This window comes from Myxocyprinus asiaticus, chromosome 49 (assembly GCF_019703515.2).
Source record: "Myxocyprinus asiaticus isolate MX2 ecotype Aquarium Trade chromosome 49, UBuf_Myxa_2, whole genome shotgun sequence".
NCBI lineage: Eukaryota > Metazoa > Chordata > Actinopteri > Cypriniformes > Catostomidae > Myxocyprinus > Myxocyprinus asiaticus.
This window is the reverse complement of record NC_059392.1, coordinates 13,564,657-13,582,991: the sequence shown is the minus strand read 5'-3', so window position 1 is coordinate 13,582,991 and position 18,335 is coordinate 13,564,657. Positions and strand designations below refer to the sequence as shown.

The 18,335-nt window shown below is 39.2% G+C and overlaps 1 protein-coding gene across 6 annotated transcripts in view; it reads left to right on the top strand.

Moving 5' to 3' along the window:
- Positions 1 to 3,341: 3,341 nt before the first annotated feature.
- Positions 3,342 to 18,335, top strand: part of LOC127438472 (calmodulin-regulated spectrin-associated protein 2-like) — a 92,820-nt gene continuing 77,826 nt past the window's right edge. For all 6 annotated transcript variants that reach the window (XM_051694090.1, XM_051694089.1, XM_051694088.1 and 3 more), the window contains exons 1-2: positions 3,342 to 3,906; positions 10,325 to 10,584. In XM_051694090.1, the coding sequence (XP_051550050.1) occupies positions 3,768 to 3,906; positions 10,325 to 10,584 (399 nt within the window). In that variant the 5' untranslated portion in view covers positions 3,342 to 3,767. The remainder of the gene's footprint in view (positions 3,907 to 10,324; positions 10,585 to 18,335) is intronic.

Below are 18,335 nucleotides of genomic sequence, written 5' to 3'. Positions count from 1 at the left end.
GTGACGTCATAGAAGCAGTGTTATGCTGGGTGTTGTAGTTTTAAGCTCTCCATTGAGTAAACGCAATTACGTTGTAAAAATGTGTTTACGTCTTGGATATTATTTGACGTACTTAATACGACAGATGTCGTTTATTAACTCTATAAATACGTTGTTTCAAAACATTGTTATGACATTGTTATTATCACGTCAGCATCTATTTGCAACGTTTTAGGAATTAACTTGTCAAGTACAACCTGATATTACACATGTTGTCAAACATGTTTTTATACCATGTTATCCTCCACAGCAAAGGGTTTAGCAACAACATAATTTGCTTTGTTGTTTAATGATACTCTATAACATTTTACACATGATATCTGTTCATAATAGATAACAAATGTCAGTCACTACTACTCAATATCAACATAACTAATATATTTACTTTATTAAGAACTAATTTTATTTTGCAAAATTTCACCAGGTCCAATAGACCTGTGTAGGCGAACCTGCAATGCTAATTCTCCATCCCTCAGGATTTTCCTGTTTAAAAAAAAAAAAAAAAACATTATTTATGATTATCATATATATATATATATATATATATATATATATATATATATATATATATATATATATGTGTGTGTGTGTGTGTGTGTGTGTGTGTGTGTGTGTGTGTGTGTGTGTGTGTGTGTGTTTTGGAAGCTCTGTGGAAAAACATCACTTGAAGATACTTGGACATTTTGTTGTATAGCATAAATTACACATATTCATACCTCAAACGAGAATTTTGAAGACGCCATGTTTTTGAAATATGTATGCTGATATTCAGTGTTGGGGAGTAACGGAATATATGTAACAGGAATATGTATTTAAAATACAAAATATAAGTAACTGTATTCCACTACAGTTACAATTTAAATCATTGGTAATTAGAATACAGTTACATTCAAAAAGTATTTTGATTACTGAAGAGATTACTTAGCATCTTATTGTCATTTGTTTCATTTAATATTTAGTCCTTTCAGATGGAAAACATTTATACATATAAATGATGTGATCCAAAGTGCATTTGAACAGCGGTGAAACACTTTCTTATGATGTGTTACATTCATACGAGCAGACAGAGAAGTACGTTTGAAGTAAGTTTGGAGCAGAAGAAATAAACCTTGTATAAATTCAGCTTTACGCTAAGCTAAAATGCTATTTCTAGCCATTTTACATGCACGTTACCAGACACGATCATATTTTTTATCAAGAAAATTCACGTTAGATCATAATTTCTTTTTTTTCTAGTATGACCTTTGATATTTGGGCAAAAATTGTATTCTTGATAATAATTTTTGTATTGTTTTCCTGTAAAAATGCTGTATCTAAAAATCCTTAAAACAAGATCAATTTGATTGATCTTGTTTTAGAAACAACACTGCATAAGATATTTAGGTTTTTCAGAGAATGTATTTTTAACATCTGTGTTTTGTCTTACTGTACTGGCAGAGTTTTTATAGTCAAAAGAAGTGAAAAAATCTACCAGTGCTGAAGAAGTAATCCAAAGTATTTAGAATACATTACTGACCTTAAGTAATCTAACAGAATACGTTACAAATGATATTTTACAGCATGTATTCTGTAATCTGTAGTGGAATACATTTCAAAAGTAACCCTCCCAACCCTGCTGATATTAAGTTGCTATTTAGCAACTTGTTAGAATAATACTTTTTGAAGGGGGTTCAAAATTTTTGTTTAGTGTATGTTGTTAATATATTGTACAACATACCACTATATACAGTATCTTCAAGTAATGTTTACCACAGACATTATTTTACTCATAAATCCAAACCTGCCATTATACAAAAAATAAAAAAAGAACACACACACACACACACACACACACACACACACACAGGAAAATCTCGAAGGAACCCATGACTCGAAAATGCTAATCTTTTCCAGGTTTTTGTACTACAACCTGAACTACTCTTAACAGCTGGCCACATGCACAGTTATGGTGGGTTTTGTAGTTTCTAAGGACTCCTATACTATTTATCTGTTAATTATAGCATTACAATATGATTGTAATTATTATTTCTGTTGTTAATTAATTTAATAGGATGTTGTTTTTTTTTTCAAACTGAACCTTTCACACCGAACCCTTGCGCTTAAAAAAGCTAAATGCAGTGCAATGACCAGAAAAACAGTGTAGACATGCGCAAATACGATTTCGGTGTGAACAGCCCCTTAATGTGTGAGTGAACGTACAGTATATACAGCAGCATTTTTAGTATCATATCTGTCAAATATCATTCACTACTACTCAATATAACTACGATATTTCCTTTATTAATACATTTTTGTCTTACAAAATTTCACTAAATTAAATTTGACTTCTAACAGCGGACTGTGTATGCGCAGTTGTGATTGGTATTGTAGTTTTTTAAGGACTCTTGAGTACTTTTTATCTGGTAATTTTAATAATCATTTTTGTTAACAATACATAGTACATCCAGTCAGGCTTCCTAAGCAACCAATTGGCCCGGTTGCTAGGGTGGGTAGAGTCACGTTGGGTTAACCTCTTCGTGGTCGTCATAATGTGCTTCTCGCTCTCTGTGGTGTGCGTGGTGAGTTGTGCGTGGATGCCGCTGAGAATAGCTGAAGCCTCCACATAGCTAGGTCTCCGTGGTAACGTGCTCAACAAGCCACGTGATAAGATGCACGGATTGACGGTCTCAAACGCAGATGCAACCGAGATTCGTCCTCCGCCACCATGAGGACTTAGAGCGCATTGGGAATTGGTCATTCCAAATTGGGGAGAAAATCCAAAAAAATAAAAATAAATAAATAAATTAAAAAAAAAACAATATATAGTACACATTATTGTATTTATTAACATCACGATTTAAAAATATGTGTGTTCTGTTTTTTGTTTATGTGTGTAAGGGGCTGTTCATGCTGAACATGTTCTTGCGCTAAAAATGCCAGATGCAGCAAAACGAATACCACAAAAAAAAACGAATAAAAAAATTAAGTGCTTTATAACTAAACACACTCCTCTAAAAACGCGGAGCTCCAGCGCGAGTCGCTGAAAAAACAGCGAGATGTGGCGCAATGTTCAAAGATGCCCGCCTAGCACAAGTTTACATAAAAAAAAAAAAAAAAAAAAAAAAAAAAAAAACACACCTTAGATGGACACAAAAACGCGTTCGTTGTGAACGGCCCTGAGGGTTTTTTATTTTTATTTTTTTGGGTGAGACAAACAAATTTTAGCGGGTGAAGTATCAGCAGCTCCAGTTTCGGATTGTTGGGTTATTGGGCGGACCGCGCATGCGCACATCGGTCAGTTCTATTCAGTGTTGCAGGGAGACCGCAGAGTGCTGGATGAATAGAGGAAGAATAACCGTACATATGGGAATATGTGGGCAGAGCATGGCGACATCTTAAAGAAGACAAAGAGTTTTTAATGAGGAACACCCCATCTGCCTCTTCTGAATCAGGACGTGTGGGCTTATTAAGGAGAAAACCTCTACAAATCAAATGGGGTACCAGAATGGATGAATGTCTATGGGCTGAACCCCACTTTTATTATCGGATCGGCTCAACATTTATTTGAAAATAAGCCAGTGTTTAACGCAACCGAGCCTTTTAGCAGTTTCCTGACACATGCATGTTACAAAATATGGTATATGTAATCAAAAGGCAGCAAAAAGTCACATTTGATGAATTGAATTCCTTCGGAGAGATGTCATCGTTGAGCCCGTGAGCAGTGTGTATGTGACACTTCAGCCGTGAATATGGGAGATCTGACCGACTGCAGAGATCCGAAAAAGACCTTTATTGTTCCTGCCATCAAGTCGTTCGATCATTATGATTTAAACAGAGCCAAAATCAGAGCCAGTCTCACATGGCTGGTGGCCAAAGCCTTTGGTGCAGGTAGGTGGCGTCTTTCTCTGTCTGTAGTATCATCTTTGTCTCTTGATTTGATTGCAATTGTATTGTTTTGAATTATTTTGATAGCAAATACAAAATAAAACAATATTTGATATGATTCATATACTTTAGATGTGAAAATTATAGCATAATGTCAAATTTAGAGTGTAAATAAATTAATTATGCTCATACATGACATGTTATTATGATATTTTTAGTGTGCAATATACTATGGACATACTTATATAATATTAAGTATCTATAGTAGTTTATTAGTAGAAATGAAGTACCCATATTAAGTGCCTATAGCTTATTAGTAGTGCTCAGTATTGACAGTATGTAATTTGTCATGTACACACTAACATAAAGGTGCCATGGTAGTACTATGGTTTTTGGACAAGTAATAACATGGTACTTTTGAAGTACCTTGGAGTACCATGTAAATACAATGGTATATTAATATGATCATTAAAGGAATATTCTGGGTTCAGTACAAATTTTAGACAGCAGTTTGTGACACAATGTTGATTGCCATAAAAATCGACTCATCTCCTTTTCTTTTAAAAAAGAAGAAGCAAAAATCGAGGTTAAAGTGAGTCACTTACGATGGAAGTGAGTGGGGCCAATTTTTGGAGGGTTTAAAGACAGAAATGTGAAGCTTATAATTTTATAAATGCACTTACATTGAGGGCCTGGGTAGCTCAGCGAGTATTGAGGCTGACTACCACCCCTGGAATCCAGGGCGTTCTGAGTGACTCCAGCCAGGTCTCCTGAGCAAACAAATTGGCCCGGTTGCTAGGGAGGGTAGAGTCACATAAGTTAACCTCCTCGTGGTCGCGATTAGGGGTTCTCGCTCTCAATGGGGTGCGTGGTAAGTTGTGCGTGGATCGCGGAGAGTAGCACGAGCCTCCACATGCTGTGAGTCTCCGCGGTGTCATGCACAACGAGCCACGTGATGAGATGTGCGGATTGACTGTCTCAGACATGGAGGCAACTGAGACTTGTCCTCCGCCACCTGGATTGAGGTGAGTAACCGCACCACCACGAGGGTCTACTAAGAAGTGGGAATTGGGCATTCCAAATTAGGAGAAAAGTGGATAAAAAATAATAATAATAAAGAAAAAAAAATACATAAATAAAAGCACTTACATTAATTTGTTTGAAAAAACTTGTGTATTATTTGAGCAGTAAAGTTGTTTAACATCATCGTTTTACGGTCCCGTTAGGGTTTTACGATGTTACGTTAAAATTGGATGTAACTTGACACAGAAAAGGTTAGTAAGTTATTTTATCACACTAAAAACATATTAACACGCATATTGTTTTTGTCTTGTGGCTTTACTTTTAAAACAGTGAGTATTTTAATGTTTACAGATTGGCCCCATTCACTTCCAATGTCAATGCCTCACTGTTACCCTGATTTGTGTATATTATTTTTTTTTTTTAAGAAATGGAGGAACGAGTCAATATATTTTTTTGTGGTAATCAACATTATGCCACAAATGCTGTCAGTTGAGCCTAACTTGTATCAAACCCGGAATTTTCCTCTTTTTATACCTAGTTACTGAGCTGTAGGTTTTGTTGTTGTCTCATTTGAGGTGCGGTTCATCCAATTGTGATTGGCTAACTAATGTGATCACAGGCCATCTGGTTGCCTTTACGCCCCCTTCATTAGAATGCACAATCAGGTCCATATGAAACACAAATGAAAGCTTTTGGTTTTGCTGTCAGAATGGTTATTGTGTAGCATCTTTGATTTAAAGTGACCTTATATTTAAAGGCTAAGAACATTACTGAAGTACTGAATGGTAAAGATTTGTTAATGTGTAGTTGGTTGATTGACATGCCCTCAGGGTGTTATTTTCCTTTTTTTTTTTTTTTTTAACTTATTTTGTGGCATAACCTTAGAACAGATGACAGTACAACAGATAAAAGGCTACATATCTCCATTCAAATAAATAATGATTAAATCAATAGTTTTTAAACCACAATAGTAATAATTAAGATATGATGAATCCGTTCTTTAAAATATTGAAAACATAGTTATTGTCAAATATATACAATGTTGTCAGGCAAGTTAAAACGAATGCATTTTAATTAATTGAGTGTGGTCAGTTTAAAGTCCATAAAAGCTTCTCTATTGATCCATTTTGGTCAGCTGGGAGAGACTGAGATAACGAATTGGCTGGATACAGAGTGCATTTAATGGCATGCACTGTGTTCTTAACTTATCTTTAAATGGATTCTCTGATTGGTTCACCATAGAAATAACTGTATATGTGGCCATTAAAAATGTGTTTTTCTTAGTATACATTCTGATTTTTCTTTCTTTTGACCCTATAATACACTAACTTCCATCTGAATTTTATGGCTGTTGACTAGGGACACTCTAAAGCAGGTTTATATGCTGGTAAAGGCATAATATGAAAAAGGCTTTCATTTTGTAATAATGAATTACATGTTCTATGAAAACAAATATTTAATATTGGAAAATCGGGCCATAACTCAAACTTCCCCAGTCAAAAAAGACCATTTATTGAAAGTAAGCTGTAAAAACAATTCATTCTGAACTTCCACAAATTTCTGATGTCAGACAGATGAATTCACTAACACATGACTGCACACATTTATTCCATAGGGATTTCATACAATCGTTCATAAAAGAGTTCTAAGCCATGAACCAAAGCAGCCAGCTCCGAGATGAATCACAACATTACAAACTGTGATTTAAAGCCAAAAATTATTTGAAAATCGGACATAAAGTCTTGTACCTTTGTCTGTACTTAACTTAGGGAATGAACTACAATCTTATGAATCATTGCAAATGGCATATTGAATTAAAAATTATTTTGAAAAAATAAATCTATTGATTTAAAGTTCTTGATTATATGTATAGAAATAATATATTTTCATGCTATTACAAAATACTCGGATATATACAAATAAATTAGTCGTTTGCATTGCGTCATGGGAGTGGGCGGTCGCTGCATAGCCCTTTTGCTGCGGTTTGTTTGCCGCGACTCTCTGATTGGTTGAGCTTCCCTCTTCAACATGGGTAGTGTAGTTCTTAACCAGAAATTCCAATATTAAACACAATTTTAAAACATTAAGTTGAAATAAGTTGGACTGATTCAGCAGAAGCATATTCCATCGATTAGCAACCTTGATTCTCACGGTAGGTCTGTCTTTTAAAGGTTTATAAGTTATCGTTAATAATCAGTTCCCCTATGGAAAAATGAATGGGATTTTTACTTCTGGAACTAAGTTCTATTGGCTGATCAGAAGAGAATTAATCACTGTCACAGATTAATAGATCATGGGTTTAATAGGTTAATTCAAATGTACTGTAGCATTGATCTGACATATGTTTTTTTTTTTCTTTGTTGTGTGTGGGTTGTGGGAAAAGGCAGTGAAAGAAATGGCTTAGATGCCCAGAATATTGTGTAGTTCCTCTCTTTGATGAGACTCGTGAGGAGCTCCTTGGTAGATACGTATGGCAGGGGAATCGATCAGGCTCCCTATTGTTGCTATGGCAACCACAGTCCAGCTCCACACAGTCATATTTTTGACTCAGATTGTCAATGCCTATTCGCTCTGATGCCATCAGTGAAATGTTTGATAGAGAAAGTGCCCAATGCCTTATGCCTTATGTACTTTACATGCTTTTCATCAAAGCGATTGAGTAATCATTCAAGGAAGTTTTTCATTTTGCTTGTTACTATCAACATCTTTTGTTGATGAATGTGAAGTATTTATATATTCAGGCAAAACTGATATGCAGAATTGTGTAGGTAATAATAATGTGTAGAGAGGTAAGCATTCTCTCAAACTCTCACCCGTCTCCATAAATAGCGAAACATCTCAGTTCTCCATGGATACTGTGACCTCATTCAGAAGAACTGTGAACCCATTTATTCAGTCAGCATGTTCACATGGAAGTCAATTGCATTCATAATATTTCAATATTCTAGCTGTATGGTAGACACCATGTCACTTTCTTTAAGGGCTTTCTCCTTCCCATCATCTGCCTGCTTGAAAGTAAATAACGCTTGCAGAGGATTGGAAAACACTATCTAGAGTTTTATAATTAGAAGTTTCGAAGAAGAAAAGCGCTTTGCTTGAAATCCTGAAAATTTTTAAGCTGTACAGCACTCTGCTATGATATAATAGGGTGAAGGTGTCCAAATGTGCAGAAAGCAGAATAATATTGTTTAATAATATATATATTAATAATATAAAGCAAGTTCTGGGTTGAAAACAAGTTAAGCTCTGTCAGCAGTTTTACGGTTAAGTTTTAATTAAGAATTGTGCTTTAAAAATGTACAAAAAGGTATTTACTTTTCTAACAATAAATAATTACCATTGAACATGGTTTGGATCTTTTGAACACATGACAGGCCAAAATGTTAAAGAGTGCCACAATAAAAGATGAATAGAAGATTAAAAGATTAAAAAAATATACCAAAAATAACTAAATGTGATAACATGATGATTGATTTGATAAAAGGTTATTTTGTACTTCTAAAACATTTTTGCACTCCGTTTTTTGCAGTTCAAAACAACAGAGCTCACATTTGAGATGTATATGATATTACATGACAAATTGTACTATGCATATGTTGGGCAATTCCACGGAAATGTCAGCCAAATGGCCCTGATCAAAAGTTTACATACCCTTGAATGATTGGCCTTGTTACAGGCACACAAGGTGACACACACACAGGTTTAAATGGCAATTAAAGTTTAATTTCCCACACCTGTGGCTTTTTAAATTGCAATTAGTGTCTGTGTATAAATAGTCAATGAGTTTGTTAGTTCTCACGTGGATGCACTGAGCAGGCTAAATACTGAGCCTTGGGGAGCAGAAAAGAACTGTCAAAAGATCTGCGTAACAAGGTAATGGAACTTTATAAAGATGGAAAAGGATATAAAAAGATATCCAAAGCCTGGAAAATGCCAGTCAGTACTGTTCAATCACTTATTAAGAAGTGGAAAATTCGGCGATCTCTTGATACACACTGCCAGAAGAATTGTTCGGGATACAAAGAAAAACCCACCGGTAACCTCAGGAGAAATACAGGCTGCTCTGGAAAAAGACGGTGTGGTTGTTTCAAGGAGCACAATACGACGATACTTGAATAAAAATGAGCTGCATGGTCGAGTTGCCAGAAAGAAGGCTTTACTGCGCCAATCCCACAAAAAAGCCCAGTTACAATATGCCTGACAACACCTTGACACGTCTCACAGCTTCTGGCACACTGTAATTTGGAGTGACGAGACCAAAATAGAGCTTTATGGTCACAACCATAAGCGCTATGTTTGGAGAGGGATCAATAAGGCCTATAGTGAAAAGAATACCATCCCCACTGTGAAGCATGGTGGTGGCTCACTGATGTTTTGGGGGGGGGGGGGGGGGTGAGCTCTAAAGGCACGGGGAATCTTGTGAAAATTGATGGCAAGATGAATGCAGCATGTTATCAGAAAATACTGGCAGACAGTTTGCATTCTTCTGCACGAAAGCTGCGCATGGGACGCTCTTGGACTTTCCAGCACGACAGTGACCCTAAGCACAAGGCCAAGTTGACCCTCCAGTGGTTACAGCAGAAAAAGTTGAAGGTTCTGGAGTGGCCATTACAGTCTCCTGACCTTAATATCATCAAGCCACTCTGGGGAGATCTCAAACGTGCGGTTCATGCAAGACGACCAAAGACTTTGCATGACCTGGAGGCATTTTGCCAAGACGAATGGGCAGCTGCAAGAATTTGGGGCTTCATAGACAACTATTACAAAAGACTGCACACTGTCATTGATGCTAAAGGGGGCAATACGCAGTATTAAGAACTAAGGGTATGAAGACTTTTGAACAGGGGTAATTTCATTTTTTTCTTTGTTGCCATGTTTAATGATTGTGCCATTCTGTTATAACCTACAGCTGAATATGAATCCCATAAGAAATAAAAGAAATGTGTTTTGCCTGCTCACTCATGTTTTCTTTTAAAATGGTACATATATTACCAATTCTCCAAGGGTATGCAAACTTTTGAGCACAACTGTGTGTGTGTGTGTATATATATATATATATATATATATATATATATATACACACACACAAACACACACACAGTATATATATAAATTTATAAAACAATCTATGTAGTGGTGTTTTAAATCTGAAGAACCTTTAATGAAGCATCAAGAAATCGTTTAATCTCTAAAGAATCACATAGCAAACTCAAAAACCCTATAAAGCTAAAATCTGTTCTTTGGAACAAGAGTTTTTTGCTGAACTTAGGGTGCTACAAAGAAACATTGAAGAGCTTTATTTCTTTAAGAATGATGTGTATCAGTATTTTAGCACATATTTGAACCCTCTTCACATCCATGTTAACTGATCTCTTCTCATTTTTCTATTTTCTCCCAGACAATGTTCCAGAAGAGCTGAATGAGCCCTTCTACAAGGACCAGTATGACCAAGAGCACCTGAAGCCCCCAGTGGCCAGTCTGCTGTTGTCAGCTGAGCTGTATTGTCGTGGAGGAAGTTTGATCCTGAAGAGCGATTCTGCCAAACCTCTGCTGGGTCATGATGCTGTCATCCAGGCTCTGGCTCAGAAGGGCCTGTACGTTACTGACCAGGAGAGACTGGTCACAGAGAGAGACCTGCAAAAAAAGCCCATTCAGATGGTGAGACGTATTTCTTTTTCTCATGTTTCTTATAGTCAAAAAATGTGGAATAGTGGTAGCTGGGACATTTTAAAGACAGCATTAATTATATACTGTATCATGTCCTTTATCTTCTCCCTATCTTGTTGATGTGTTCATGTTTTCTTGTATTTTTTTTGTGGAAGATATATTGCAGTCTCATAACATCTGATCTAAAGTGGGCCGTTGTTGTGTGAGTGATATCCTGTTGATACTTAATTACCGCGGTGATGTTTGCTGTGCTTTTGGCTGCCTCACCCTCTGCCGAGCAAATCTTACCACAAATAATGTCTCCACTGTGTGAATAATGGTTTTGCATAGTGCCAAAATTGAATGTTTCTCTGTTCTCTGCTCCCCATGATTAAGTGGTTATTTTTATTGTATTCAATTATCACTTTGCAAGTTTTTAACTTGTATCACCACAATTTAGAGGAAAAGAGCTATTAGATGCTATGAGCCTTGATTTCTGCATGGTGACTGAACCAGGGGGTAAAGGTTTGGCTGGTTTGCACTGACAGTTAGCACTTGCTGGTAGAGGCCATAACTACACCATTCTGCAAATTTCTCCATTGACAGCCATTAAAAAATAACTGTAGCCTTTGATGTCACAGCTCAGGATCATTGCTAGCAGTGTTCATTTTAACACAGTTCTTTTTTTTTATTTAAATTTTTTGTCTTTTGACGAAAGTCCTTGACCCTCTTTATATTAGGTGTCTCTAACTACTATGTGGTTAAGTTATTTTATACAATGTACTTATGTACATAATTTATGTGTTGTTGCATTGTACTTACATTTAAAGTACCTGCATTTAATTACATCTGTATTTACACTGTTAACCTCACCCCTAACCCTACCCCAAGTGTTTCACAAGCGTTTCTTCTTCTTATGATGTTTATTGGTGGTTGGCAGTCCAGCTCAATAGGTGATGGTAATGCACCAAAAGCTGGACTTCCAACCACCAATAAACATGTGGAATAGTTGAGTCAAACGTCAGCTGAAGATGATGAAATTGGTGAAAATTTCATCGAAAAGAGGTCACACACACCTTATGTAGGATTAAATCCTAAACCGAGTGCACTTTAAAGGTAGCTTACCCTCTGGAATTTACTTGTACACAAACAAGTTGTGTTTAATTATTGAGGTCCAACAATCATGTGGAATGCAGTTCCGCTCCCATTAATGGTGTGAAATGTATATTCATGATTGTGATGGGGTTGCGTGTTCGAGCACCGGCTTGTGAATGGAGAGCGAGATCAGGAGATGAGAATGGTAAGGATCATCACCTGTCATTGATTGTCTCTAACAGCTGTTTGCCATTGCAGTGAGAGTGGAGAAGGATTTAAGAGCAAGCAAGACACCAGTGTGAGAGAGAGAGCAGCACACACGCACGCTGAGAGACTGTGTGTTTTGAGTTGTCTGAAGAGTGAATTTGAGTGTTAAAAATAAAAACATTTTGAGTTGGATTTCGCCATCTCTCGCTTCCTCCTTTGTTGAAGAGCTACGAGCTTGTTACACTGGTGCCGAAACCCGGGATTAAAGGAGGAAGAACACTGCCATGGAGTCCTCACAACTGGAGGAAGTGATCAAGATCCTTGCCAGCATCCACCAGTCACAGCATCAGGCCCTCCTCAAGCTGCGTGCGGAGCAGGAGCAGCGCTTCATCTCGATCCTCCAGGCCTAAGCAGAGGACCGGCAGGTGCTCCGGAGCTTGCTGCCCCGGACCCCACATCCTCCCCTCCCCATGTTCCACTGGTCAAGATGGGCCACCAAGATGATCTAGAGGCGTTCCTGGAGCTCTTTGAGTGGACGGTGGGGGCATGGACTTGGTCAAGCACCCAGTGGCAGGTCCGCTTGATCCCGCTGTTGTCCGGGGAGGCCCAACTCGAGGCTCAACAGCCATTAGTGAAGAACCTCCTGACGTATGCGAATTTGAAGAAAGGCATCTTGCAACGGGTCGGCTGGTCTCCAGAGCAACAGCGTCAACATTTCCGCTCGCTGACCCTTGGCGAGCATGGCCGCCCGTTTGCCTTCGCCCAGCAACTCCGGGATGCCTTCCAGAGGTGGTTGATGGCAGAGCGGCGTGACATCTGGACTGTGATCGACCTCGTGGTACTGGAGCAGTTCATCGCTCAAATTCCGATAGGGACAGCAGAGTGAGTCCAGTCCCAATGCCCGGCGTCGCTCCAAATGGCCATCCAGCTGGCAGAGGACCACATGGTTGCGTAATCAGGAGCCGGCGAACCACAAGATCTCTCTCTCTTTCTCTGTCCTGTCTCCCCCTCCTTCTGTCCTGTTCCTCTTCCCCGGAAACGGGGGGTTCCCCCTCCCAAACTGGCTCCCCGGCTTCGGGGACTGCACTGCCTGCCGGTTTCCCCTGTCCCTCTCTGCTCTTACTCCCAGGTTGATGAACCCGCTGGCGCGGGCGGGAAGTCTGGGCCGGACTGCTGGGGCTGCGGGGAGCCCGGACATTTCTGGGACCAAAGCCTGGTGATGGAGGTGGGGACATTGGTTCAGATCCCCAACACACCGCAAGCCACCCCTGATCGGGCTGGGACGTATCACATACCCGTGAGTATTAAGGGGGGTACACACCAGGCTTTGGTTTATTCGGGTTGTAACCAAACCTCCATCCATCAATGCCTGGTTCAAGATAAGGCTTTTGGTTCAAGTCACTGGGTGAAGGTCAGGTGTGTGCATGGTGATATCCACGATTATCCTGTAGCAACCGTCACAATTCAGTTCCAGGGACAAAAGCATAGTGTCGAGGCTGCAATTTGTCCCCGCCTCACCCATCCACTAATTTTGGGTACGTATTGGCCAGCGTTTACCACTTTATTGAGGAAAATTGGTGCAAATGGGTCCTGTAACAAAGCGTCTCGGTGTGGGGTTTGCGATGCACTGGCTGGCTAGGGAGGAGGAACTGGGGCCATCTACGTCAGCTCTGCGTCAGGATGACGTAAGGAAGGGGGAAGGCTTGGCATCTCCAGCCCTTAGAGGATTCCCCGCCAGGGATTTCCCTCTGGAGCAGATGCGAGACGAAACGCTTAGACACACCTTCGACCATGTGAAAGTGATTGATGGTCAGCGTCTTCAGCCAGACATTGCACTCTCATATCCGTAGTTTTCTATTATAAATGATCAGTTGTATTGAGTGACGCAGGATGCTCAGACAAAAGAGGATACAACCCAGTTGTTGATACCAAAGAGCTATCAGGAAATGTTATTCCAGACAGCATGCCATGAATGTCAGCTAGTGAATCCTCCGGCCACCCCAAGAGCGCCCTTGCGGCCGCTTCCTTTGGTCGAGGTCCCCTTCAAAAGAATTGGCATGGACCTTGTCAGGCCTTTTGAGCGGACGGCACGCAGGCATCGTTTTGTGTTCGTTCTGGTGGACTACGTCCAGTGCCTCTACACAACATTTCAGCATGTAATGTTGCGGAGGCACTCTTCAGAATCATCTCCCGAGTGGGGATTCTGAAAGAAATCCTCACTGATCAAGGAACTTCTTTCATGTCATGCACACTACGCAAGCTGTACGAATTATTGGGTATTAAAATGATTCAAACGTTTTAATCAAACCTTGAAAAACATGATTTGTAAGTTCATGCACGAAGATGCTCAGAATTGGAATAAGTGGCTTGAACCCCTGTCATCGCAGTTCGAGAGGTCCCGCAAGCCTCCACGGGATTCTCCCCATTTTAATTATTTTATGGGCTTAAGCCTTGCAGTGTCTTAGATGTCGTGAGGGAAAATTGGGAGGAGGGACCTTCAAACAGCAAAAAACGAAATTCAATACTTTCTTGACCTGAGAGCAAAACTCCACACATTGGGGCAGCTATCACAGGAGAATTTACTTATCTAATCAGCCAATAGTGTGGCAGCAAAGCAGTGCATAAAATCATGCAGATACGGGTCAGAAGCTTCAGTTAATGTTTACATAAACCATCAAAATGGGGGGGAAATGTGATCTCAGTGATTTGGAGTGTGGCATGATTGTTGGTGCCAGATGGGCTGGTTTGAGTATTTTTGTAACTGCTGATCTCCTGGGATTGTTACTCACAAAAGTCTAATTTACTCAGAATGGTGCCAAAAACAAAAAACATCCAGTGAGGGGCAGTTCTGTGGATGGAAACACCTTGTTGATGAGAGAGGTCAACAGAGAATGGCCAGACTGGTTCTGGCAAAGTCTACGGTAACTCAGATTACCGCTCTGTACAATTGTGGTGAGAAGAATATCATCTCAGAATGCTATTCTGATATGCGGGTTGGTGCTGTTTTGGCGGCACGAGGGGAACCTGCATAGTGTTAGGCAGGTGGTTTTAATGTTGTGGCTGATCGGTGTATATTCAGTTACAAGTATTTCGTTTTGTGGTTTGACAGCTTGAATGAAGCCCATTTAATGCTACAGATAGAGAAATTGCATAATAAATGTAGTTTATTAATAAGCATAGTTCCACCAGTTTCATACAGTAACCTGCAAACTCATCAACGTCTCTGTTCATTCTTGAAGTACAAAAACCTTTGTAACTTTGGACTGCCATCTGCTGCGCCACATCAACTCGTTGTATGTGGGTGTGTGTGGGCGGGTTTGGGTAGTTTACGAGGAAATTTTTTTAAGTTACAAACTGGTAATTACAAGGGTATTATGCTATAAATGTGGGTTATGGGGACATTTCTAGTGTCCCCATAATTCAAATTGCTTTGTTTTTTTTATTTTATTTTTTTATGTAAAAATGCAGAAAGTCTTCTGTGAGGGTTAGGTTTAGGGGTTGGGTTAGAGGATAGAATCTATAGTTCGTACAGTATAAAAATCATTATGTCTATGGAGAGTTTTCATAAGGATAGCCGAACCAACAGGTGTGTTTGTGTGTGTGTGTGTGACCGGCTTCAGTAAATGTTATATCACCTTCTTGTGGTCTCCCAGCAGTATTACGCCAGACTGTTAAACAGAGTCCAACTGAGTGAATTGGTAAGCATGCAAATTAGGCTTCTAATTTAAATGCCGGCTGATATATCGATGCCTCAAAAATACATTGATAAAATAATGTGCCAATTAATAATATATTTCGATACATCCCTAATTGAAATTAAAATAATTGAGCAAAATCATTGCTTTCCATCATCTTTCATGTCGACATGACCTCTTCACATGGTGTTTGAGGAAAGTCTTCTGTTTCCTAAGTAAAGCGTTTTGAGTGTAGTGCCAGAAAAGCACTGTATTTGTGTAACATTTTTATTAATACATTAATTTAATCATTCCAGCGTCGCAACTCGGGTATCATCTATTTATCAGAGTTTCCCACTGGTAAATACAAATTTGCTTGGTTATTCCTGTGCTCAACTTGTAATTACAATATTTCTGACTCCACTTATAGGCCGCATAACAATGGTCACTAGTGAAGGGCTTGGGACTGTGCAAGTTCTTGTGGTGCTATCAGCCAGTCTTTGTTGTCTGGATGTAATATTCCTGTGGTTTCAGAGTAATAAGTCACATAGCATTTACTGCTGTGGTGATTGGCCAACTGAGCAACTGCTATTGATATTAATGGGAATGCCAACAAATAGCTTTTTCCAGTTAATATAGACCTCTCTGGAACATCAAGAAGCAGCTCTATGTGGCAGCTCTATTTCATCACTGGAAGCTGGTTGTAGCTGTCAGACGGAGCCGCTGTCATTGATCCAGTTCTGAACCACTTGATCTCTACGAACCAATGAACATTTCAGCATCTTGAACTCTAAGCTCACAAATCCTCATTAGCGTCAATCAGACATCCATCTGTCTGCTGTTCTACATGAGCTCTGCTAGCTTAAGCTGCCTGACTACAATATCTGCCAGTGTCAGACAGTTTCCCATCCTCTAGTTTAACCTGGTTTGCCTTGAGTCATATGGCTTTGTAGCAGTTTCATTTTGAGAAAATACTGTGGTCGTTACGTCATTATCTACATGGAGAAGGATTCTATGCATCAGTTGGCTTATTGTTGCCAGAATTAGGTTCACTGGAGTGTTATTGAAAGGCCTGATCTCAGTCTCTTAGCAGAATGTTCAGGGACTGTGCAGCAGCTTTCGTCTTCAGACCCACACGAACTGAAGAAGTCTGATGAAATTAGATATCTGTGAAGTAGCTTTTCAACTAATAACAGACCTGCCAACCTGTACGCATTTTGCATAGCGGGTACGCATTTTGACCTCAAAGTACACTGGTACGATTTGTCACTCTAAACTACACAAAAACCTGGTGATGCCTCTGTGCACGCACAGTACTCAAATCAAGCAACAGCAAAAGAAGAAGAGTTCGACCAATCATAGCGCTGAGTTCATTCCCCAAATAGCAAGTGGGTATGATTGACAAATGCGCCTATTATTAAGAGACTGCAAATCGACAGCAACACAAAATCCTGTTCGATGCCCCTTCCACTCCCACCGTCTTACTGATTTCTTAAGCGAGGACAGTACAGTAGTCACGTTACTTCAAACTCCTTAAGGTAAACGGGTTGGGGTGGATGTGGAAAGTTGAAATACTGAATTGAGTTAACTTAATCTTCTGGAGTCGATGTGATCGCATGGATTAACTTAAAATACTCCGTCATTCATGGTCACTCAGATAAGAGGAAGACATCATTCAGCCATGCAAATTATAAAATGGTCAAGTAATGCTGAACAATAAATCGAAATAAAATTGAAATCGCTATATGGCTTAGTGATTATGAAAGTGCTGTGATTTAAATAAATATTTTGATGCGCCGCGTGTTCCAGAGTGAAGAAGTTTTTCCGTCTCAGAGTGGCTCATTTCACAACTGCTCCACACAAACTCATTTGGTGTGAGTTTGCGCCACTTATAACGTGCACTTGACCGCAAGATGCGCAAACATTTCCCCTGATTTGTAATGAGAATCGTTTATAAATCAGCACTTACGAAAATTTACCATGGTTTTACCATGCACTGTACTGTAGTAAGTGTTTTTTTGTTTTTGTTTTTTGGCAGAATGAAGAAATTAAAGACAGCTATACAGTAAATATGAGTATTGTCCTAGTTTTGGTTAGATTATGTCCAGTGTTTACTCTAAAATACTGCCTTAACAGGAATAACACAAAGGTGTGTGTGACTGAGTGCAGACCTGCTAACCTTTGGAAAATATTTAACATTAATTAATTAATTAATTTTTTAGTTATCCTAACGCTATGTAATTTGCAAGCTAGCTTGCTTGTTCACCAGGCATTTAAGTTGGCAAAGTAATGTAAGGTTATATGCTCAGTGACCATGTGTCGCAAATTGTTAAATGTGACTTTTTATTCGCATTCATTATTATTATTAAAGCAGATTATGGCAGGATTGGAAAAAGTGAGTGCGTGTGCAGTAGAAATAATGTTACCCAGAAAGTTATCGAGAGGTGTTTGTGTGTGTGTGCCTGCGTGCCTTGCAGCTAAAAAAACATGACATCAGATGAGGACACTGACAGGGAGAGAGAGAGCAGCAGACCTAAAAAGAAACGAGTCCATGCCCCACAGCACTTCCTCACAAATTATCAGGAGCAATGGCCGTGCCTCTGCCTGTCAAAACTGCTAAACCATGCATTTTGCACATTGTGCAATTACGATTTTGACATTAGCCATCGAGGAGCTTCAGGTAATAATGTAGCTATCTAGGAAGGCCTACATTTCTAGATATTTTTTAATTGAATAGGCTACATTTTTCATTTTGCCTATTTCAGGATGTGTGCCTATATAAGCTGA